Source organism: Ammospiza caudacuta, chromosome 23 (genome assembly GCF_027887145.1).
Source record: "Ammospiza caudacuta isolate bAmmCau1 chromosome 23, bAmmCau1.pri, whole genome shotgun sequence".
Taxonomy (NCBI): Eukaryota; Metazoa; Chordata; class Aves; order Passeriformes; family Passerellidae; genus Ammospiza; species Ammospiza caudacuta.
The window spans coordinates 2154346-2177077 of record NC_080615.1 but is presented as its reverse complement, the minus strand read 5'-3'; the positions used below and the strand labels follow the sequence as shown (position 1 = coordinate 2177077).

Below are 22732 nucleotides of genomic sequence, written 5' to 3'. Positions count from 1 at the left end.
CCCGCCCCTGCGCTCACGGAGAGCAGATAAGGCTCCGTCACACGCAGCCTCCCGCCCTCCCTGTGCCCCAGCCCTTCAAAGCCGGGAGCGCCGTGGGTGCCCCGGAGCGGGCGGAGCAGGGCAGAGCGGGGAAGGCAAGGCAGAAGTGGCACCGCCGCGGCGGAGGAGGGCTCGGAGCAGAGCAGAGCAGCAGATCGGGGATAGCCGGACCAGGGCGTGGGCAGCCCTTGGCACATCGATGCTGGCTGCCCGCGGGCAGCGGGAGGGAGGCGGCGGCCGGCCCGGGGCCCCCGGGAGCAGCCCCGCTCCTTGGTGATGGCATGGACCGGCCGCTGCTCCCGCAGCCTCGCCCAGCCCCGCGCCTGCCCCCCGCCAGCCGCCCCCCGAGCCCTGGCGCCACCGATGCGGAGCCGCTCGTAGCGAGTAAGTTCCGATTCCTTTGTTATTCCAGGGCACTCCCGAGCTTCTCCGGCTGCAGAGCGCCGGGACGAACGGAGCTGTTGGGCCAGCGGGATGCCAGGCTGCTGTGCCCGAACCTGCCCCGGTGCGAGCTGTGGACAGGTCCTGCCGAACTCACAGCTGCCACGGAACTCTTTGGGAAGGCAGGGATTGGATGCCGAGCTTGGGCAAAAGCGCTGTCGGATCTAAAGGTGTGATGCGGGAAAAGACGTTAAAGGATAGGAACTGCTCAGGTACAGGATTAGTGGAGATCACTGGAATGCAAAGGGCACCAGGAGACTGATCAGTGAGCAGCCCTGAATTATGGAGCGACTCCATAATCCTTATCTGGAGCCCAAGATTAAATTCTTTCATAATTAGGATACTTGCCAGTCAGCTTTGAGTTACAGAGCCCTGGCAGTGCAGCCTCAGATGAGGAACTGGCACATTCAGCCCTTGGAAGGGACAGGGAATGCAGTGCATTGGGTATCCCTCGGGGGTTATGGCTCTGGGAGGTAAAAGCATGACTGATTTTTTTACCAATGTCCTGTTGCATCACTCAGAAAGGCGCCTGGGGTTCTCCTTGTGCCAGCATATGGTGGTTGGGAGCACCAGGTTAACTTTTACACAGCCTCTTTCCCTTGGGTTTGAACAGGGAGTTTCAGGAACCAGCCAAGAGCTGGCAGAAACTGACCCTGTCCCAAAAAACTTACCTCTGGCTTTTGGAGAGTCTCGTCAAGCAGCTCCTTCCTTCTGCACCCTTTTACTTTAAAGTAGACTTGGATTTGTGGAAGAGGAGCTCAGAGGGAAACCACGCTGGTTTTTCTCACTGGTTCTCTGAGCAATCCAAGCAACCGGGGTCTCCTGAGAAGGTGGGGAGTGTGTGGGGCAGTGTTTGTGCTGGGGGGGGTTATTTCACTTCTGGGCTTCAGTTCTTTGGCTCACTATTCCTACCCACTTGGAGATAAAGGATTAGGATCATTCTGTTTCCCACAGCAGAATATCTTGCATCTCTGGGAAGTTCCAGCCCAATTATTTGAGGGGAAAAAAAAAAAAAAACGCAAACAGAGCTTTGGAGTAATATTCCAAGGCAAATCTCCAGACTCCACTGTTTAAGTCACCCCCTTTCTGTTGGATTTCAGATCAGGAGAGGCCCTTGGACATTTGGGGCAAGCACTGGCCCTTGCCCAACAGTTTGGTATGAGGTCAATTTGTCCCTCTGACTCTGACCCCTTTCTGCAGTGGGTTCAAGCACTGCTGAAGGCCTTGGGGCCAAAAGAGCCTGTGTTTGGTAAATCCATCAGTGAACTCTTTGGGTGCAAGGTACTGCAGAAGTGTGAAGTGGTCCAACAGTTTAATGTATTTTTTAAAACTTTTATTGTACATTTTTTATTTTTGTTGTGTTTTTTAAAGCAGCTGCACATTCCAGAATTATTCTCTTTTGCTGCGATGGAGAATGGGAACATTGCTGTTCCTGGGGCAGGATTTTCTCCTAGAGCTGAGATTCTGCTTTCATAACATCCAGTGTTTGCTGTTCAGAGCAAACAGCCAAGAGCAGGAGAAACAGGAGTGTCTGATCAGGACAGAGGTGTCCCTGGCTTTGTTCAATTGTGTTGGTTGAAAGACAATGGTGAGCTTTTCAATAACACCATAAGGTGTCCCTAAAATAGAGCTGGGGTGAGAGGCCAGGGACAGAGAGGCTGCAGAGTGCCTCAGGCACAGTCACTTCCTTGGAGGTGGAAGGATCAAATTGATTTATTTCCAGGCTTTATTTGTTGGTAGAGAAAACATCATTTGACTGTTCCAAATTGTGGAAAACACCTAAGAGCACAATATTGTGTTTGCATCCTTTGCTCAGGGACTGGCCACACTCAAGGTCTTTAATGCAGTGAAGTACAAGAGAATTGCCTGGGAGTGACATGGATTAAATCCTCCCATCCTTCCTGTGCAGTGCAGCTGTGCTGTAGGAGATAGTCCCAGTCTTCTGGCAACTCCATATTCTCCAGTCCTCGTGCTCTAACAAGTTGTAAAAGCCTGAATGATGCCTCAAAAAGTATTTCTTAGTTTTCATCTTCTTTTTCTGTAAAAAAACCTACCCAGTCTCTCCTGATCACAGTTTTATTTCTCCACTCTGTTCTGTATCAGTTTGGAGTCATTATATTTAATGCAGCTGTGAACTTGGGACATGTGTGGGGTTTTTATACTTCAATCCATAGCTGAGAGAAAAATGTATTTGAAACCTGTAGCTGTTTGAGAGAACAGAAACTGCCTTAGTTGGCTTTGGAAATAATCTTGCTGGGTTATTCATCTGGTGGATCAGGCTGTGGAGGCTCTGCAAAGAGATCTTCAGACACACCTGAGGCAGGCAGGGACTGCATTCCCTGCTGCTGGAGTGGGGGAAGGAGGAAAGAGTTCTGCAGTGATTCCAGGGGCTCATTAAGGATTTTGGAACTGCTAAATTTAATTCCTGCCCTGCCACAGACTCCCAGTGAGTCTGGGTGTTGAAGAACTGTTTTTGTGAGTGATTTCTCCCATCCTGAAATATGGGACATAGAGCCCTTCCTTGGTCCAGGCCTCTTGGAAAATACATCAATAAAATTTTACAGCATGTGGTATCTGTGCTGAGTGCTGTAAAACTCTTTAGATACCTTGGAGAGTCACATTCCTCCCTCACAACTGGCAATGGAAGGGTCCCAGGATCTCAGAGGAGAACGATGGGTTGGGAGGTAACTCACAGGTAAAAGGAAAGTGCAAATGTCCATAAACCCTTCCTTGGGGTCAGATTGCCTCCCTGGCCAGAGAGATTTTCTTTGGAATGCCTGAGCACCTTCTGTTGGGGTATTCTGAGCCAAGGGCACTCTGGGCACACAGGAGCTGTCACAGCCCAGCTCCGTGACAAGCACAAAGCCACCCTGGCCCTTCAGGTTAGGCAGCAGCCACCATCTCTGTGACCTGGCTGCAGGGAGAGGCCTCCTCAGCCCCAGGGGAATCTGCTGACACATCCTGAGGGCCAGGAAAGAGGAGAGGAGAGGAGAGGAGAGGAGAGGAGAGGAGAGGAGAGGAGAGGAGAGGAGAGGAGAGGAGAGGAGAGGAGAGGAGAGGAGAGGAGAGGAGAGGAGAGGAGAGGAGAGGAGAGGAGAGGAGAGGAGAGGAGAGGAGAGGAGAGGAGAGGAGAGGAGAGGAGAGGAGAGGAGAGGAGAGGAGAGGAGAGGAGAGGAGAGGAGAGGAGAGGAGAGGAGAGGAGAGGAGAGGAGAGGAGAGGAGAGGAACCTTCCCAGCTCAGTGCTGAGTGAGGTGATGCTTGGAGAGGCAATTACTGGGGTCTGAAGTGCCACAGGTCTCCTTTGTTGTGCCGTGTCTTTGAATCTTTTTCCCTGGCTTTCAAGGGCACAACTCTTCTGCAGCCTTCACTCCACCTGTGGATCCCCAAGCACTTCCCAAAGAGGCAGCCACCAAAACCCCAAACCTATCATGTCAGAAAGACAGAATATTCCATGGTTTCCCCCAAATCCACCTGCCTTTCCTCATCTTGCATGCACAGGAAAGGCAGGCTGGTGGAGCTGACTGCTCAGTCCCACTCACACACAGGGAATAAAAGGGTGGAGGAAAATGCCTTTCTCAGGGAAATCCAAGCCCCACCTCAGTCAGAGCCTATCTCAAGTCATTTTTCCTCAGATTGTCAAAGGCCATCTTCTCCTAAGACTTCTCCTTCCTCCATCTTTCCATGAGCACTCAGTGTTCAGCAGACAATGCTTTTATTCTCTTCAGTGCTGCTGCTTTAATTTCCTTTATTCCTGCACCTCCTTCCCTATGTTGCTCCTGTCTGACAATTAAGAATTTCATTTCCTTGCAGCACTGTAACCTAAAGCAGAATGATGTGGTCCAGAGGAACCTGGGCACAGTAACCTGCTTTATGGGGTGTGAGCCAACAGGCAGCAGAAGAACCAGGTCAGGTTTTTCAGTAATCTCTGTTCAGTATTTTTGGTTGCTTGTTGAGAAGTACAGGACTCATTGTCTGGAAAACAAGAAGAAGATAGGGTTAAGTGGAAAAAAAAATTCTGGGAAGTTGTGGGAGGTTTGCTAAAGAACAGTTGCTCAATTATTCTCCCAGTGTGAGAAAACACAGGCATTGGGTTTAAAAGAAACAAAAAGAAGTCTGCTTTTACACAGACTTGATGACAGATTCACATCTTTAAACTCCACCTGCCTGTCAGTTTGGTCCTTTCCAGCATCAAATCCCATCCCCATGGAAATTTGTGTGTTTACTGCAGCCAGATCAGCAATTGTTTAAATGGAAAAAGCCCCCTGGTCAGCAAGGAAAGAAGTTTCTTTAAGTGTTTTATAGTTTTGCCCTCCCTGATGTCTCTGGCAAGTTGCTGGACCTGCCAGGAGCACAGCAGCTCTGTCAGGAGGGGCTGGGAGCTGCTCTGGCAAACCCTGACTCCTGGAGATTGTCACCCCACCCCAGCCTGGCTCCTGTGCAGCAGATGCCAGCCCCTGAATGTCACTGCCTGCCCCGAGTGTGTCATCTGGGCAGAGCTGAACATCAGCAGGGCTGATAAAAACCTCTCTGCAAGGCTGATAATGCACTGACTCACAGCTCCTCATACAGTAGCCTGTCCTAAAGGAAGGCAGCTTTGTACAGAAGTGACATTTTTATTATCCTGGCCTCATTTAACCAAAGACTGTAAATGCCAGAGAAACAGAACAGTGCTGTGACTGTAAGAGGCAATTTCACCCCATGGCTCTCTGTGCTGGAGGGAGCAGGGATTTACAGACTGGAGCTGAAATCTCTGGGAGATGTATGAACATATTTACCATGACCTGGCAGAGATGCTTATGGCTGGCAGCAGTGGCTGTGCACTGCACTGGGACGAGTTTACCAGGTCCTTCCCCAGTTACACTGCTCCTTTCAGAGCCTCTTGTCGTTTGGGCTAAAGTTCCCAGGGCAGTAAAAATCATGACAGCAAATTTTCTAGAGGATTCTGGTGCCTGGGATCTCACAGACCATCCACATCCAAATCACAAATTTTACTGTTGAGGAATTAAGGCAGAAGGAAGAGCAGTGATTTGCTCAGAATTAGAAAGCCCTGGGATCATTTGGAGCAGAAAGCTGGATAGTGTGCAGCCATCCAAAGCTGTGCTCACACTGCTAACCAGGAGCATGCTGTTTAAAGACTCCAAAGCAAAAATTCATATGCTTGATTATTTTCAATAACCACAGACTGAGGCTGTGCTCATACTACAGTGGGAAAGTTAAAGATGAAATATTGGTAGGAATTGTAATGCCACTGAAGCTGTCAGTGAAGTTCTTATCCAGCAGGAATTTTTCTGCTTTACTGGATCACTTGGAAGGTGTTTCTGAAGGTTTGCAGAGATGTTTCAGCTGAGCTGTTGCTGGAGATCAGTAGCACCACCAGGGATGTTGCCAGCCCTGTGAGTGTTTTAGTTAAAAAGGTTCCTCCGTACATTCGTTAATGGGCAGTTCCTCAAACCTGCTCCACCACCGTGATCTTTCCAAGGATTTAGGATTTTTGGTTTCTTTTCCTCTCTTCTGTTCTTTGTACTAAGTTTTAAGATCATTTGGTCTCTTTGGTGTGAATCTAGAACATGTAACCTTCCACTCTAGACTGAAGTCTGGAACTGGATTGTTCTCTCTCCCATGGTGCCAGTGATAGCTTTGAATGTACTGTTATAACAAAATTATATTTAAAACAAGCCTTTTAAAATTGAAAGCAACAGGCAACACTTGCCTGGTTTTACATTTAGATTGATGACAAGCTTTTAAGTCCAAATGGAGTAATTTTAGATTCATCAATCAATGCAAACATACATCAAGAGTATTATTTGTAAGAAGGAAGTGAGGATGTTTTTCACTACCTGATTTCCAGGGGATGGGAGGCTTCTTTCCCTATTAAAGAGGGGGGAAAGTGCGGGATTTTTCTGCCATGTGCTTTCACATGTTGGGAAATGAGAATCAAGCTGTGCCTTTGTCAGTTTTCAGGATCTTGCAGCACTTTGCTGACCTGTAAGGAGACAAACATCAGAGCAGGGAGAGCCAGGCCAGCGGGTCTGGAGGCTTGCATTGCAGCAGGCAGTGAGAAGCAGCTGAGGATGTGAGTGAATAAACCCCGAGCCAGCTCTCAGGAGGGACAGACACGGAGCAGGGGTGACTCTTGTGCCCAGATCCTGGCTGGAGAAAGGGAACCCACATCCCTGGGATTATCTGCCCCGTGTGCAGGGTGGGTGGCAAACCCGAATCCCCCTGATTTCCCATCCCAGCAGCCGGAATGGCTGTTCCCAGCCCCTGGCGGGGCTGCAGGCTCAGCCCTGGCCCGGCCCTGCTCACAGGGCTGTGGCTGCAGGCAGCACTCAGCCGGGGCTGGCCCTGTGTGTGAGCAGGGCTGTGGCACAGGCAGCACTCAGGCTGGCCCTGTGAGCAGGGCTGTGGCACAGGCAGCACTCAGGCTGGCCCTGTGAGCAGGGCTGTGGCACAGGCAGCACTCAGGCTGGCCCTGTGAGCAGGGCTGTGGCACAGGCAGCACTCAGGCTGGCCCTGTGAGCAGGGCTGTGGCACAGGCAGCACTCAGCCTGGCCCTGTGAGCATGGCTGTGGCACAGGCAGCACTCAGGCTGGCCCTGTGAGCAGGGCTGTGGCACAGGCAGCACTCAGCCTGGGCTGGCACAGATGGTTGGGCTCCCTGCGGAGCCAAGCCACCAACAGGCTCCGGCTGCTTCGTTGGAGCACTGATCGATGGTGACTTAGACAAGGGCCACAAGGAGTTCTCTGCCATTATCCAGACTTGGCTGCAGCCGAATGGAAGTGAAAATTTGTTGTTTCATTTATTCATCCTGCCTCTGCTTCCTTCCCGCCCACCCTTTGTGCTTTTTAATACCGAAAAGATGGAGCTACTTTGCTCGGTCTTAAAAATTGTCTCTCCCAAGATACTCTTAATTGTATCTCTACACCTTTTCTCATTCACAGGCACATAAGAAGATTAAAGACAGAGGGAGCAGTAATAGATTTAGTTAGGTTTTAATGGGATTTGCAGAGGACAATACAGGGAATGAATGCCATAGAAAATATTGCTGCTCTATCTTTGATATCCCTAGGCTCCTTAGGTAGACTTTGACAGAGATTTTGTCTGTGCCCTGCATCCAGAGTCAAGACTCTCATTTTTTAAAGGAGTATCTAATAATCTCTGTAAACAGGATGTTACACTGGAACTGGCAGACAGCATTGCCGCCCTCATCTCGTGTTATTTATTTGTATCCTGGTAAGCATTACTCTGAATGTCGACAGTGGGCTTTTTAATAGCTCTGATGCATTCCTAAAAGTGCCCAGTGATTTTGTCTAATGTCAGGTGGAGCAAAGGGGTGAGCTCTGATAGATCTCATTAACAACAGGCCTGGATTCATCACACCTTCACACGTGGGATTCAAGATTCTCAATTAAATGTTTATTTCATGAATAAACTTCCAGAAGGTGATTCAGCACTTCTGAAACCTGAGTTATCCCCGGAGATGCCTTTCTCTGCTGACTGCAAGGGAAGCCTTCATGCATAATTTAGACTCATGTGAGATTTAGGTAGACAGTGGTGCTCAGCATTTTCTCTTAATTTCTAAGGTTTCTCTTGATATGCACCCAAAACCTGAGGCATGAAAAAGCTCCAGTCCCTCCTGAAAAAATGTTGATGTATCTTTACTTTGTTCTGAGTTGTGATCTTAAGCAAATTTGGTGTGTAAAAAAATCTAAGGACAGAAAGAAAACCCAAAAATGTTCCAAGGTTTAAGCGTTCCACACACCCACAGTGTCCACAGTGTCCCCATCACCCCAGTAGTTGCTGATGTTTGAAGGGCCTGTGTGTGATAAATCAGTCTTTAATTCTGGCTCACTGCAGGGCTGTGTTTAACAAGTGGCTGTTGTGGGAGAAGTGTGAACCCTCTAAAATCAATGTCCTGCTGGTGCAGACAGTGAAACAAAATGGCTTTTTTCTCTTTGCCCTCTGCCTGAAGCTGTCCTTCCTTGTTGCGCAGCCCAGCCATGGCTGGAGATTCCCGGATCTTCATGAACCAGGACATGGACATCGGGGTCACGTCCCGGGAGCCCAAGAAGATCCCCAAGCAGGCTCGGGATGACGTGCCCATTGCCACGGACAGGACCCGGCTCATTGCCGCCGAGGGCAAGAAGCCGCGGCAGCGGTACATGGAGAAGAGCGGCAAGTGCAACGTGCACCACGGCAACGTCCAGGAGACCTACCGGTACCTCAGCGACCTCTTCACCACCCTGGTGGACCTCAAGTGGCGCTTCAACCTGCTGGTCTTCACCATGGTCTACACCATCACCTGGCTGTTCTTTGGGTTCATCTGGTGGCTCATCGCCTACATCCGGGGAGACCTGGACCACCTGGAGGACGAGAACTGGATCCCCTGCGTGGAAAACCTCAGCGGGTTCGTGTCGGCGTTCCTGTTTTCCATCGAGACCGAGACGACCATCGGGTACGGCCACAGGGTCATCACGGAGAAGTGTCCCGAGGGCATCGTGCTGCTCCTGGTCCAGGCCATCCTGGGCTCCATCGTCAATGCCTTCATGGTGGGATGCATGTTCGTCAAGATCAGCCAACCAAAGAAGAGGGCGGAGACCCTCATGTTCTCCAACAACGCCGTCATTTCCATGAGGGACGAGAAGCTCTGCCTCATGTTCCGGGTCGGGGACCTCCGCAATTCCCACATTGTCGAGGCTTCCATTCGAGCCAAACTAATTAAGTCCAAACAGACCAAAGAAGGAGAGTTTATTCCCCTGAATCAAACGGACATCAATGTGGGATTTGACACCGGAGACGACAGGTTGTTCCTGGTGTCCCCTCTCATCATCTCACATGAGATCAATGAGAAAAGCCCCTTCTGGGAGATGTCCCGCACCCAGCTGGAGAAGGAGGAGTTTGAGATTGTGGTCATCCTGGAAGGAATGGTGGAAGCCACAGGTAAGACCTGTCAGCAGTCAGTCACTGTTTTGAGGAGGAAGGGGGCACAAAGCATTGTGAGCAGTTTGGCAGTAGGATTTCACTGTCCATGTTACCTGGCCTGGGAGCACAGTGAGGCTTGTCCTTGGGTAGTGCCTGACTCAGGTGGGGCATCTGAGATAAGCAGCAGTGAAAAGTTGGGCCTTTAGCTCGTGCTGTAGGTTTCACCCTTTTTTTGTAGTGTTTCACCCTCTCTTATAAGTCTGGGATTGAAGTGAAAGGCTTAGTCCTGGAGCTGCTCATAATCACTTAGAACTGATCCAGGGGAGAAAAAACCAATGGATTAAAGGAATTCTTGAAGTCTGTGGTGGTCTTGTTTCCTGTGATCAAAATTCATGGTGCAAATCTTCTCCCATTTCTTCCCTGTATTTAAGATAGGCTGTAAGTGTGCTATTTTAGGTACTGCTGTAGTGTTGATTTTAATGGGGGCTATGAAGTGCCCAAGTCTCACTGTAGCCCATAAAGCAGCACGTGCTGAGGCTGAATGACTTGCACGTGGTGCAGGACACACATTCCCAGAAGGAGCTCAAAGAGGAAAAATACAGAAACTGCTTTTGTGACTCTTGAAGCCCTGCAGCTGCTTCACAGCTCAGACAAAGCCGGGTAATGGGAGATTAGGAGATATCCTCAGCCCATTCCCAGTTTGTCCTAGGGGTGTGTTTGTGACAGCCGATGAAAGAACTCTGTGTCCATGTATAGTGACTCTGGAAAAGGGATAACCCTCAGCTTTCCATGGGAAAGGCAGCTGAGGGAGGGATTGGCACAGAGGCTCCATCCCACAGGTATCTCCCCGGGGAGCTCTGGCTGCACCTGGCAGTCATTTCCATGGGTCACTTCCCCTCTGCTCCGGGTTTTGGGAGGAGCTGGCAGCTCTTCCTGCTGCACTTGCAGCGCAGGGAGTGTGTCCAAGCCCCTGAGATGCTCAGGTGCATTCCAGGCAGGGTTTTCCACCCTGGGGTGGCCAGAATGTCTTGATGGAATCACGGTCTGCAGGGGGAAAGGGCTGCAGGCAGCGCTGAGGAGAGAGCTGCTGGCTCAAGATGGACAAAGAGATGCAAAAAAAGCTTTTATAAGCAGTTTTCCCCTTTGGTGTTTCAGGATTTTAGTAATGAGCCCGGAGTTTTCCTGTGGGTGGTGGTTGGAGTTTGTTTTCCATCTCAGTGAGGTTCTCTGTGAGTCATTAGCAGGGGTTTTCAGCTTGTTACAAGTACTCAGTGATGTCAGCACCCTGTCTCACAGATTCTGCCCCTTGCTGACTGTTAATGTTATCCCCTCCTGGAGATCTGCTCATTAGTTACAACAGCCAGAGGAGGAAAAATCTCTCAAATTCCTGCCTCCCAAACCTTTGCTCCCAAAGGCAGCTGTCCAGAGAGGCAATTCAGTGTCCCAGAGTCTCCCTTTAGGTGATCAGCAGTGGCTGACTTCCCCAAACAGAGCTGATGATGGGAGGTGATGGATAAATTACATTCCACCGGGGCTGGAATTTGTGCTGTGGGAGTGGAATTCACCTGGCATGTCCAGGGAAATGCTCTTCCCCAGCAGAGCATTGTAGAGACGTGGCAAAGGAAGGGGTGGGTGGAAAAGACTATCAAAGGCAAGGATTTGTAACAGTGACTTATTCTGCAGCCTAAACATATATTAGAGGCTGAACCTCCTAATCTGAGCGTGGAATGCAGCTCCTTGTTTGTCCAAAGCCTCTTTCCTCGTCACACAGTGACACTGAGAGTGCTTTGAACCCCTGCTGCTCTGCCTTCCTACAGCAAGGCTCAGCCTCGCTGGGGATGTGCGAGAGGAAGTCATTATCAATAACAACCGCGCAATTAAAAGCATGGCAGAGGAATAATATTGCCTTACAAATGGGCTCCTGTCCCAGAGGGATTGCAGAGGCCAGGCTGTAAGGATATTCAGGAGCATACAGCTGTGCAAATGAATTATCCTGGGCTCACAAGGCAGCCTGGGAAGTCCCACCCTGGAGCTGGAGGAGGCATTTTGCACAAACTCAGAGCTGAGTGGACCTTGGATTATCCCAGGATCCAGTTTGGAGGCTGGGATGGGTCAGCCAGGGGAGTGGGGTACTTTGAGACGAGAAGAGTGGCTTGCAGAGACAGTGTTTGTGCTTTCCTGCTTCATCCTCACACTTGGTAATATTGACAAAGCAGTTTGGGGTTATTAATCCCTCCCTCCACACCTTAAAATCTGCTCCAAGCAAATACTTAAGGTGCTTCCCAGCCCATGGCACTGCTCAAGCCCCATCTGCTCTCAGGAGTGGTGTGATATTTACTCCCAGCAGGACTCTATTAAATCCTGACACTGTCACAGCCTGCTCGGGTTCAGGGCAGTGTAAAATACAACAGAGCATTTGTTCCCTTAGCAACCCCTACGGAAAATGAGGACTCCACCCCCCAGAGTTCAGAGGTATACAGCTCTGTTTTCCATAAGGTGTTTGGGAAGCAGTCAGAAATGTGATTGGCAACATATCAATGACCACAGAAATGGAAGCACAACTTTTAGTTGTGCTGATAATTCGGGACAGTGATTTTATAGCTATTTTCAGTAGATTTAACCATGTGCACAAGTATTACAAATGTAATGTATTGTCTCCTCTCAAACAAGCAGTTCTATTTACTGACATTTAAGTTTAATTCTGACCCAGTGCAAGGCAAAGATGGTAAATAGCTTCAAATGAAAAGTGTAGAATAAATTCTGAGGAGTTCACACCCTTCAAGTCATTGGGGTTTTTACAAAGTAAAACACTGTGACTTAAAACAAAGATTCTGTGTTCAAGTTATCTTGGTTTTTCAAAGGTCTGAGTAACAGCACACTGAAGAACAGCAGCTCACGGGCCAGCCTGAAATGCAGTGGGTTTATTTGGCTGAAAAAGATAAAAAAGCTGGTGTTATTGCAGTGAGAGCTGTGTGGCACCCAGAGCTGCTGCACTGAGGGACCCCCAGAGCCTGGCACAGCCCCAGGCTTTTTCCATCCCTGTTTGGGATGGGTGATGGGGCTCCACGAGACGAGGGAAAAGGCCAAAGGGAGAGGGAATTTCTGGGCAGATCTGTTGTGGTCCCTGCCGGGTGAAACGAGCTTTGTGAAGACAAAATCAATATTTCTGACAAGTGTTCTGACTCCCAGGGGGCTCCGTGGGCATCTGGGGGCAGCAGCATCACCCCCAGTGCTCCTGGTGAGCTGGGCACAGGCATTCCTTCAGGGAATCCTTTATCTCTGCCTTATCACAAAGGGACTCTTGTCAACATCAGCTGCCCTGAATCTGACTTGCAATAGAAGTGATCAAAGCAAAGATGGAAAATCTGTTTGCACAGTGAATACATTTTTGCTTTCCCTGCCTCTCTGCTGCCCAGAATCTCAGGGCCAGCCTGGTGAAGGACAGCTCCTGCTGCTGCTGGCCTGCCCTGCCCTGCTGATCCCAAACTGAGCAGTGTTTAAAAGCTGCTGGGACAGGGAGAGCAGGGCAGGTGCAGGCCCCCCTCCCACGTGCTGCAGTCAGCTGGGCTGTGGTGAAGGATTTGGCTCATCTGGTTAGGGAACATTAGCAAGTCCAATTTGTTAAAAGACTGTTTTTCTCTGTAAGCCATCACTGCGTGCGCTGACACACTCTGCATATCCTACAAGACTTCCTGACAGCTAATTTAAAGGAACTCTCTTCTCTCCCAGCTTTACCCTCCCTCTGCTGTTTGCTGACAGTTAGCCCAATCCTGGATCCAAATCCTGCTTTTTCTGTGGCTTCCTGCTGCCCTGGTTCCCTGGGCACAGCATCCAGCACTGCTGCTCCCTGGGCACGGAGGCAGCAGAGCTTGTTACTCCACTCCTGGTCCTCCCTGGTTTTCACTGCCTCTTTTTCCCAGCACAATTAAATAAGGCACAAGAAACACTCCAGCTGCCTGATTAGTCCAGTCACTAAATGAAGTTTTAATGAACTCTTATGTAAGTACAGGTATGTATTTTTCTGGCTTAGAGTCAGTGTGATAAAAAGGGATTTAATGATTAGAAGTAATTAACCCATCCTGTCCCTGTGGGAGTGTAGGCAAACAGCAGAGTTTTCACACCTCAATTTATCCACCTTTGCAGAGGACAGAGTACAGTTTCCTGGCTGTAAATGGAGTAGTCACAACAAAAGATGTGCTGAAATTAATCATGATTTTCATGGGAGCACAAAGGAAGGGTGAAATTACTGAATGGAGTTTCTGGGCATTCATCATCTGGTTTGGGTTGTCTTGTGTTGCTTTGCATTTTGCATATAAAATAAGTTTTCTGCAAGGAATCTTGCAGAAGTGTTACAGACACTGCCTAAAATATGATGGGAAGAGATGTCTCAGGTCACTGTGTTCATGAGCTGGGCTGTCCTCTGGAGGCAGAGGCTGGCACTGGTGTCTGAGGTGCCTCTGCAGTCCCTGTAACCCTACAGGAGTTACCTGGTGAGAGCTTGGCTGGGCCTGCTGGAGACATGGCAATTGAATCCAAGGTCTTTACATCATAAAGTCCTTTTATTATATTTTTTCCCAGTGCCTAAGAGCTTTTGCATGCCTGGAGAGCATTCAGATAAATTAAAATCCTATTACTCTCCTCTGGCATAAATATCAAAGTGAATCAAGCCCAGCCATGTCCTCTAAAGGAGACAAGCACAAGTAATTGGAGGACCATGCTCCTACCTTCTAATATTCCTTTTCAAGCTGGAAGAATATTGACTTTTTGGATGTTACAGTGTTCTTTGGTCTAATTAACACAGAGGGACTAATAACTTTTATAACTTACCACATGCTAATGCAAATTGAAAGACACATATTGCTTAATTACAGCAATAGAACCTAAATTTTTTATACCTTTTCCTTGCCACCCATAAACTTCCATCACTGGCACTGCACCTCTGAGTCCATCAGCTCCTGAGCAGAGGGTGTTCCACAGCTTCAGAGCATCCAGGAGGAGGAGAAACATCATCCTGGGCACAACAGAGAGGGCAGAGGAGGGAGAGCAGTGCCAGCAGGGTCTGTGTCCCTGGGGCCGAGCAGATCTGGCCCAGCCCAGGCAGGCACATGACATTTCCCAGCAGTTAATCACTGAGCTCCCTGGCATTTCAATGAGCACAGTTAATTTTAGCCTGATGAAAAATGTTGTCTTGACAGCCCCAGGGGCTGGGCTGTCTCTGCCCACTGAGGAGCTGCAGGCCACAGAGCAGCACTGGGAGGTTCTGCTGGGATGGGATCCCGTGGAAGCCTGGGGAGATTTGGAGCAGCACTGGGAGGTTCTGCTGGGATGGGATCCCGTGGAAGCCTGGGGAGATTTGGAGCAGCACTGGGAGGTTCTGCTGGGATGGGATCCCGTGGAAGCCTGGGGAGATTTGGAGCAGCACTGGGAGGTTCTGCTGGGATGGGATCCCGTGGAAGCCTGGGGAGATTTGGAGCAGCACTGGGAGGTTCACCTCTGCTGGGCATGGGGTCCCATAGAAACCTGGGGAGATTTGGGGTTGGCAGAGCACCCTCTGTGTCTCCCCTTCCTCTCCCATTAACTGAGGTCACTTGGCATGGGATGTTTGCCAAAAATCAGCATCTCCAAGAGCTGGAGAGAGCCTTTGGTGTCCCCCAAGCAGCTGCAGCTGCAGATCGGGGTGCTGAGGTCTGGTTTACCCAGGGGCACTGTGCCCTCCCAGCCCAGGCTGTGCTCCAGGGCAGAGCAGCAGGATCAGCCGTGCTGAGGCGGCTCCTCCGGGCCCTGGCAGCAGCTCAGACATTCCAGCTCTTTGATAACGACTGTGATGACAGCAGAGAGCCTATTCCAGCGTTCCTGGCACTTGTTCTACACGCTCTGCTCTCAGATGTGCTGAGACACGGCTCTAATACACATCACAGCCTGCTGGGGCTGCTTCCTGTGCTGGGCAGGAGGATGGGGCTGTGCAGGGAGCATCCCTGGCTGCCCTGAGCAGGAGCAGGCACAGCTCAGGTACTGATCTGATCTCAGTTACTGATCTGTGCCTCCAACCCACAGCCAAAAAACCCACTGAGGATTCTGCTGTAGTGAAATTATCATTAAATCTCTGTGCAATGCTTATTGCACAACTGGAAACCAGGACACAGTGCCCTGGTCTCCAGCACCTCCAAACCCTGCAACTGGTTCTAGCTTTACTGAATCTTGGTGCATCTGCTTCTAACTTCAGACAAGTTTTATCTCTGGTTTCCATTAAAATTGAGTTTTGTTTGCAGCATGAAGGTGAGCTGCTGCAGTAAGAGATGAGAAAGCTGCAACTAAAAGTGAAGATTTCTCATATCATTGCATGTTTTCATCAACAGAGACAGATTGCACACAAATTTAGATTAAACATACTTTTTCATTTTAAACCAGATTGTTTAGGAGAAAATGAAACTTCTAATGGTCTTACAATCCAGAAAATATGATAGAGTTGAAAACTATATGTCTGTGAATTCAAGTACATCTATTTGGACTGAAAGAAGGAAAATGAGGATATAGGGCCATGAAGATGATGGGATGGAGCTGCTCTCCTATGAGGCAAGGCTGAGATAATTGGGATTGTTCAGAGGAGAAGCTCCAGGGAGAGCTCAGAGCCCCTGCCAGGGCCTGAAGGGGCTCCAGGAGAGCTGGAGAGGGACTGGGGACAAGGGATGGAGGGACAGGACACAGGGAATGGCTCCCACTGCCAGAGGGCAGGGCTGGATGGGATATTGGGAATTGGGAATTGTTCCCTGTGAGGGTGGGCAGGCCCTGGCACAGGGTGCCCACCCTGGATCCCTGGCAGTGCCCAAGGCCAGGCTGGGCAGAGCTTGGAGCACGCTGGGATTGTGTAAGGTGTCAATGTTTAATCTCCCTTCCAACCCAAGCCATTCTGGGATTCTGTATTCTTTTGGCATGAAGTTTATTTAAATGAAACTCCCAAATAGCACTTCTCTATATCTGCACAGTTTAAACCCAAAATGTGTAGTTATATATTCTTTAAGGGAAGGATTAACAGCCTTTACTGGGGCCATACATGCTGTGGTTAATTCTGCAAGAAATTCAGAGAGTCTGGAATCTCTCTTCAGTTCTTGTGCTCCCCAAAGTGTCAGTGCTTCAGTGCATGAGTGATGGAAGAGCAGGAATGTCACAGTTGGTGTGGCACCCAGATCTGGGTCTGTTTGCAGCCAGGGCTTGCACTTGGTGATCCTTGTGGCTTCCTTCTAATTCAGGATATTCTGAATTTGGATTCTGCTTGATGGATGGGAGCATATGGCAAATGATTCCCTATACCCAAGACATCCCACAGCCTCAGATAAACCAGAATGAAATGAAACAGGTGATTTATTTCAGGGATCCATAATGGAACAGGTGATTTTTTCAGGGATACACAATGGAACAGGTGATGTTTTTCAGGGATACACAATGGAAAAAGTGATTTTTTTCGGGATACAAATGGAACAGGTCATTTTTTTTTCAGGGATACAAATGGAACAGGTGATTTTTCAGGGATACACAATGGAACAGGTGATTTTTTTTCAGGGATACAAATGGAGCAGGTGATTTTTTCAGGGATACAAATGGAACAGGTGATTTTTTCAGGGATACAAATAAACAGGTGATTTTTTTCAGGGATACAAATGGAACAGGTGATTTTTTCAGGGATATAAATGAAAAGATGATTTTTTTCGGAGATATAAATGAAACAGGTGATTTTTTCAGGGATACACAATGGAACAGGTTGTTTTTTTTTCAGGGATACAAATGGAACAGGTGGTTTCTTCAGGGATACACAATAGATCAGGTGATTTTTTTCAGGGATACACAATGGAACAGGTGATTTTTTCAGGGATACACAATGGAAAAGGTGATTTTTTCAGGGGTACACAATGGAAAAGGTGATTTTTTCAGGGGTACACAATGGAACAGGTGATTTTTCAGGGATACACAATGGAACAGGTGATTTTTTTTCAGGGATACACAATGGAAAATGTGATTTTTTCAGGGATACACAATGGAACAGGTGATTTCTTTCAGGGATACAAATGGAACAGGTGATTTTTTCGGGGATACACAGAGGTCTGAGGCTGGGGGTTGCTGTGCCCCTCTGCAGGGTGGATGTTCCAAGCACGGAGGGTGCACGTTGTGTTCCAGTGGCAAGTGGCTGCATCCACGTGCTCTTAATAAAAACAAGGTTTATTGTTTCCACACCTCTTCTGTCATCTTTTTGCAGTCACAGAGGCAATAATTAGCTAGGGACATTACAGATGCATTAATTAACCAGGCTGGAGAGCACAGGGCAGCCTGCAAAGCAGGCACTTAATGGAATTTGAAGCAGAGACAATGGTGTTGTTTACTGGGTGATGTGGGAGTTGCCAAGCAGTGTGTCCCCACGCAATTAAACACCACTGCACATGTGCTAAAAAGGAATATTTGAATGGGATTATGGAGCAATTACAAGTTGTCTTATTGTGCTGGCTCAGTGTCCCCCTGGGGTTACAGAAAGCAGCTCCTGCAGGAAGCTGGCAGCAGCAGTGTTTGCTTGCTGAAAGCTTTCCATTGTTCCTGCCCTAATTGAATACTTAGAGCTGGACTGGGATGGTGTCCCAGGAGCTCAGGTTCACTCAGGTGCTCCCCCAGGGAAGGAGCTATTTCAGGCCTGGATTATAAGGCAGGAGTTCCCTCAGAGGGCCCCAGGCCCCCACATTTCACAAGGAGGCCCCATCTTTGCCCTGGAGACTCCTTGATGGTACCTTGATGCAGCACTTGGAAAAGCAGGGTAAGAAGCAGCTGGTGCATCCACAGGACTGATCCTGGAGCCTGCAGGGTCTCCTCTCCTGCTCTCCTTGCTGCCTCTGGAGGAGGCACTTGGAGGCCTTTGGGATTTCTGGTGCCAAAGCAGCTCTGTGCAAAGGGAAAAGGACGGGTATATTTTAGCCAGCTGCTGGTTTCCAACCTCCTGGCATGGGGCAGCCCCAGGAAATGGCATCAGCCCTGCAGCCCTGACCCCCCAGACAACAGGAGTGAAAGCCCTTGCCTGGGTAGGTCAGGGTGGGATCAGTGCCTGTAACAGCTCCCCTGGCAAAATCTGTGCCAGGACTGGGGAACAGCACTGCTGGGGCTTCCAGGGAGGGAGGAGCTGGCCAGGGCAGGGGCTGACCCTCCTCACCCAGGGCTGGTGATGCTGCACATGGCAGAGCCACCAAAGGCAGGAGTGGCCTCACCTGCTCCTTAGCTCTGCAGCAAAAGCTGAGTTTCCTGAAAAGCCACTGAACTTCCACAGAGGCAGCAGCACTTGGGGTGATTTTCATTCCCTGGCTGTGTTTCTCAAGGCAGCCTCTGCACTTCCCAGTTCCTTCCAGCCCAGGAAGCAGCACGCTGGAACACTGTGACTAACGCTGTACTTGTTGTTCCTGCCCAGAAGCAAACACTTCTGCAGATCTTGAGGGGAAGGATTGGGTTTGCAGCCTGAGCTACAGAGCTGCAGATGTCTCAGCATTGCGTGTGTCACTGTCTCTTCCCCTTTCAAGGAACAAAATACTCCTGGCCCGGTGGCTTTAAACCATGGAAAGCACTAAGAGGCTTTCAGCTGTGCAGAGAATTTGCCTGTGTGGGTGTCTTTTAATGGTCTGTAGCAATTACAAGAACAAAATATTCCTCTTTTCACAAAGGTGGGTTTTTTTAAGGAAAGGTGTTTTCTGATTGCTCTGAGATTTCAGTCACTTATGAGCTCACAGAGTGAGGATATGTGATATGCTCTTCCCTGAACCATCTGACGCTGAGATTTTTTTCTCCCTATGCATTACTTTAGATTTCTGTCCCTGTGCTCTGGGCTGCAGGAATTAGACTTGCAAGTATTGGCCAGAAACTGGATCAAGGCATGTTTTGAATCTATTCCAGTCAGGCCAATCCCTCACCCTCTGTGAGAGAACAGTGGGAGGACTTTGTGAGGTTAGCTTTTCACTGGAAATTAATTCCAAAATCAAAACATAATTAGGAAAAAGAGAAGAAAAAATGTTTGGAAGAGAAGACAGCCTTGACACTTGGGGGTGATTGCAAGAGGATTTGCTCACAGGTGTGCTTATCCCTGCTCTGCAAAGCTTCTCTTTAAACTTGCTCAAAGTAAATAAGCTCTGATCCATGGGGCTGAGGAGCAGCTTGACAAGTACCAGTTCCTGTGAGCCACTGTTCATTCAGACCACAGCTCAGCAGCACAAGGGCTTGATCCATCCTGGGGATTCAAAAGCCCCCTGGGAAGGGAACCCCTCACCTTTGGGCTGAGCATCCAGGTGTGTGCAGGGGAGCTGTGGCACTAATGCAGGGGATTGTGGCACTAATGCAGGGGAATTGTGGCACTAATGCAGGGAATTGTGGCACTAATGCAGGGGATTGTGGCACTGCAGCAGCAGGGGGATTGTAGCACTGCTGCAGGGAATTGTGGCACTAATGGACAGGAGTTGTGGCACTGCTGCACAGGGAATTGTGGCACTGCTGTAGGGGGATTGTGGCACTGCTGCACAGGGAGCTGTGGCATTGCTGCAGGGAATTGTGGCACTGCTGTAAGGGGATCATGGCACTGCTGCAGGGAATTGTGGCACTGCTGCAGGGAATTGTGACACTGCTGCAGGGAGTTGTGGCACTTAGACAGGGGAATTGTGGCACTAATGCAGGGCATTGTGGCCCTTAGACAGGGGAATTGTGGCACTAATGCAGGGCATTGTGGCCCTTAGACAGGGGAATTGTGGCTTTGCTGCACAGGAATTGTGGCACTATTGCAGGGAATTGTGGCACTAATGCAGGGAATTGTGGCACTGCTGCACAGGGAGCTGTGGCACTGCTGCACGGGGAGCTGTGGCACTAATGCAGGGAATTGTGGCACTGCTGCACAGGAATTGTGGCACTAATGCAGGGAATTGTGGCACTGCTGCACAGGAATTGTGGCACTAATGCAGGGAATTGTGGCACTCAGGCAGGGAGTTGTGGCACTGCTGCACAGGAATTTGGCCCTGCCACAGAGAAGAAGGGATGGTGCCAGCCCCGAGGAGGGCAGGGCAGTGGCTCCCTGTGCCCTGGGCTGTGTGGGTCGGGGCTGGGGTTGTTCCAGCAGGATCCACCGGGAGCTGTTTGTGTCAGGCACAGAAACAGCAGCTCGGCAGAGCAGGGGGAGGCAGAGAGAAGCTGCTTAGAGCCTGCAAACCCCCAAGCACGAGGTTCAGGAGGTGGACGATGCCGACGTGAATGCATCCCTTTCCCTCTGGGTGCTCGGCTTGTTCATGATAGAGGCTTTTTGAGGCTTATTAAGCCAAGACTTTGCCGTGTCCCAGAGCAGTCAGGTATGGAAACGACACAGAAGTGCTTTTAAGTGCCAGGCGTGGTTGGGTGAGCACATAAGGAAGCTTTGCCTCTAACATCCCTCTCTTTCCACCCAGGGATGACTTGCCAGGCTCGCAGCTCCTACATGGACACCGAGGTGCTGTGGGGACACCGCTTCACCCCCGTGCTCACCCTGGAGAAGGATTTTTACGAGGTGGACTATAACAGCTTCCACAGCACCTACGAGACCCACACGCCCGTGTGCTGTGCCAAGGAGCTGGCCCAGTCCCGGCGGGAAGGGCAGCTCCTGGGGCCCCTGCCCAGCCTGGCCCGGGACACAGGGACAGCCAGGGAGGACGAGGACGAGGAGGAGGATGAGGAGGAGGAGGAGGAGGAAGGCAGGGAGCCGGCGGGACTGAGCGGAGCCAACGGGACGGCGGGAGAGGGGAAGGAAGAGGTGCCTGTATAACCCTGGAGCCGCTGCAGCACAGCCCCACACCCTGCTGGGACACTGCCCTGGCACCCCCTGGCAGCAGGGCTGGCATTCCTGGCCTGCTGCTCATCCTGGGGTCGCTGCACTGCACCTGCCTCAGATCCCTCCGTTCCCTGAGGCTCTGAGCTTTGCCCTCCTCTGCAGAGCACCTTATCTCCATGGACAAGGCCCACTCTTCTCATCACTGTCAAAAGCAAAATCCCCACTGCTGGTTGTTTCAAAAGGACGTGCAGAACTCTGCCCCTCTTGCCAGGGGGTTTGACCACTCCAGAATGTCCCATCTCAGTATGAAGAATGTGATTTCATACCTTCACTTAACTTGTGAGTCAATGTATTGTAGACATTGTTCCGGCTAAATTAAAAGAAAAGGTAAAAACCTCCCTGCTATGTAGTGAAGTGTTTTGCCTTCATGAATTTTACAATGTTAGTGTTTGCTTCCAGGATTTACAGTCATTGGGGTTTATTTCCTACAAAATGTCTGATATGAGCAGGGCACCTTTCCCTGCAGACCTTTCACATGTTTATCCAATGTTTTGTCTTCTCCAGCTGAGGTGTTTTGTGTACTCTTTTCATGGAATCTCTGACACATTTCATTGGCTACCCATGGTCAGAGAAAGTTTAGATTTTGCCCCATTTAAGGTTTTTTTCTGGCCTCAATGTCCCAGTTGCAGTTCCAATTGATGATTTAAAACAAAGGATGTAGTCCCCTGGGGGTTAGAATGTTCTGGAATTTCAGAGGCTCTGGAGTAGGGAGACTGGGTAAGTGGCAGTTTGCAAAATTCATTGCTCTTCTGCAAAGCACATTTTTAAAATAAAGGTTGAAGGGCTGATCTTCCTGCAGCTAATGGGAACACACTGACATAACTGAAGCCAACAATTTTGATCTTTAGAAAGAGGCAGAAAACCAGATTTCCCAGAGAGGATTGTCTCATCAGAAAATGAATGAAGAAAAGCAATCTGTGAGATAAAAGATTTCCACAAATTTCAACAACACAGGGGGGAAAAAAGGCCTTGTTGGGGAAAATCTCTTCCCTTGCTCCTAAAACTTTGGTGGAAAAAACAGACTACCTGCAGAATTCCATCTTTAATAAAATAAAATGAGGAATACATAATGTGCAAGAGTTATTTTCCACAGAGAAAGGACTGTATCTTTATCTGGGAAATAAATGTGCACTGTCTGGACTGAGCTGCACACTCAGGACCTGAAATACAGTTTTGCCTCTTGATTTTAATACAAAGACAAGATAAACTGGAAATAGAAAGCAGTGGTTTTATTGACATGGAAACAAGGAGGAGAGTGCAATCTGCAGGGGTCAGAGATATCATTTACTTAGAGATGTAATCTTATAATGTAGGGAAAGAGAAATTTGTGGGGGCTTTTCTGAGGAGGTGGAAAAATGACCACGACATGGCTGTACCTGAAAAATGACCACGGTTCATGGTTGTACCTGAACCATGCTAGGAGCCAGCAGCCAGCTTGGCCTCCAGAGTACAGGAATTATCTCTCT

At 49.4% G+C, this 22732-nt stretch overlaps 1 protein-coding gene across 1 annotated transcript; it reads left to right on the top strand.

The window, feature by feature from the left end:
- Positions 1 to 160: 160 nt before the first annotated feature.
- Positions 161 to 22321, top strand: KCNJ5 (potassium inwardly rectifying channel subfamily J member 5). Its single transcript, XM_058819025.1, has 3 exons — positions 161 to 423; positions 8475 to 9421; positions 20848 to 22321. The coding sequence occupies exons 2-3, from the start codon at positions 8482 to 8484 to the stop codon at positions 21198 to 21200; spliced, it is 1293 nt and encodes a 430-aa protein (XP_058675008.1). The 5' UTR covers positions 161 to 423; positions 8475 to 8481; the 3' UTR covers positions 21201 to 22321.
- The last annotated feature ends 411 nt before the right edge of the window (positions 22322 to 22732 follow it).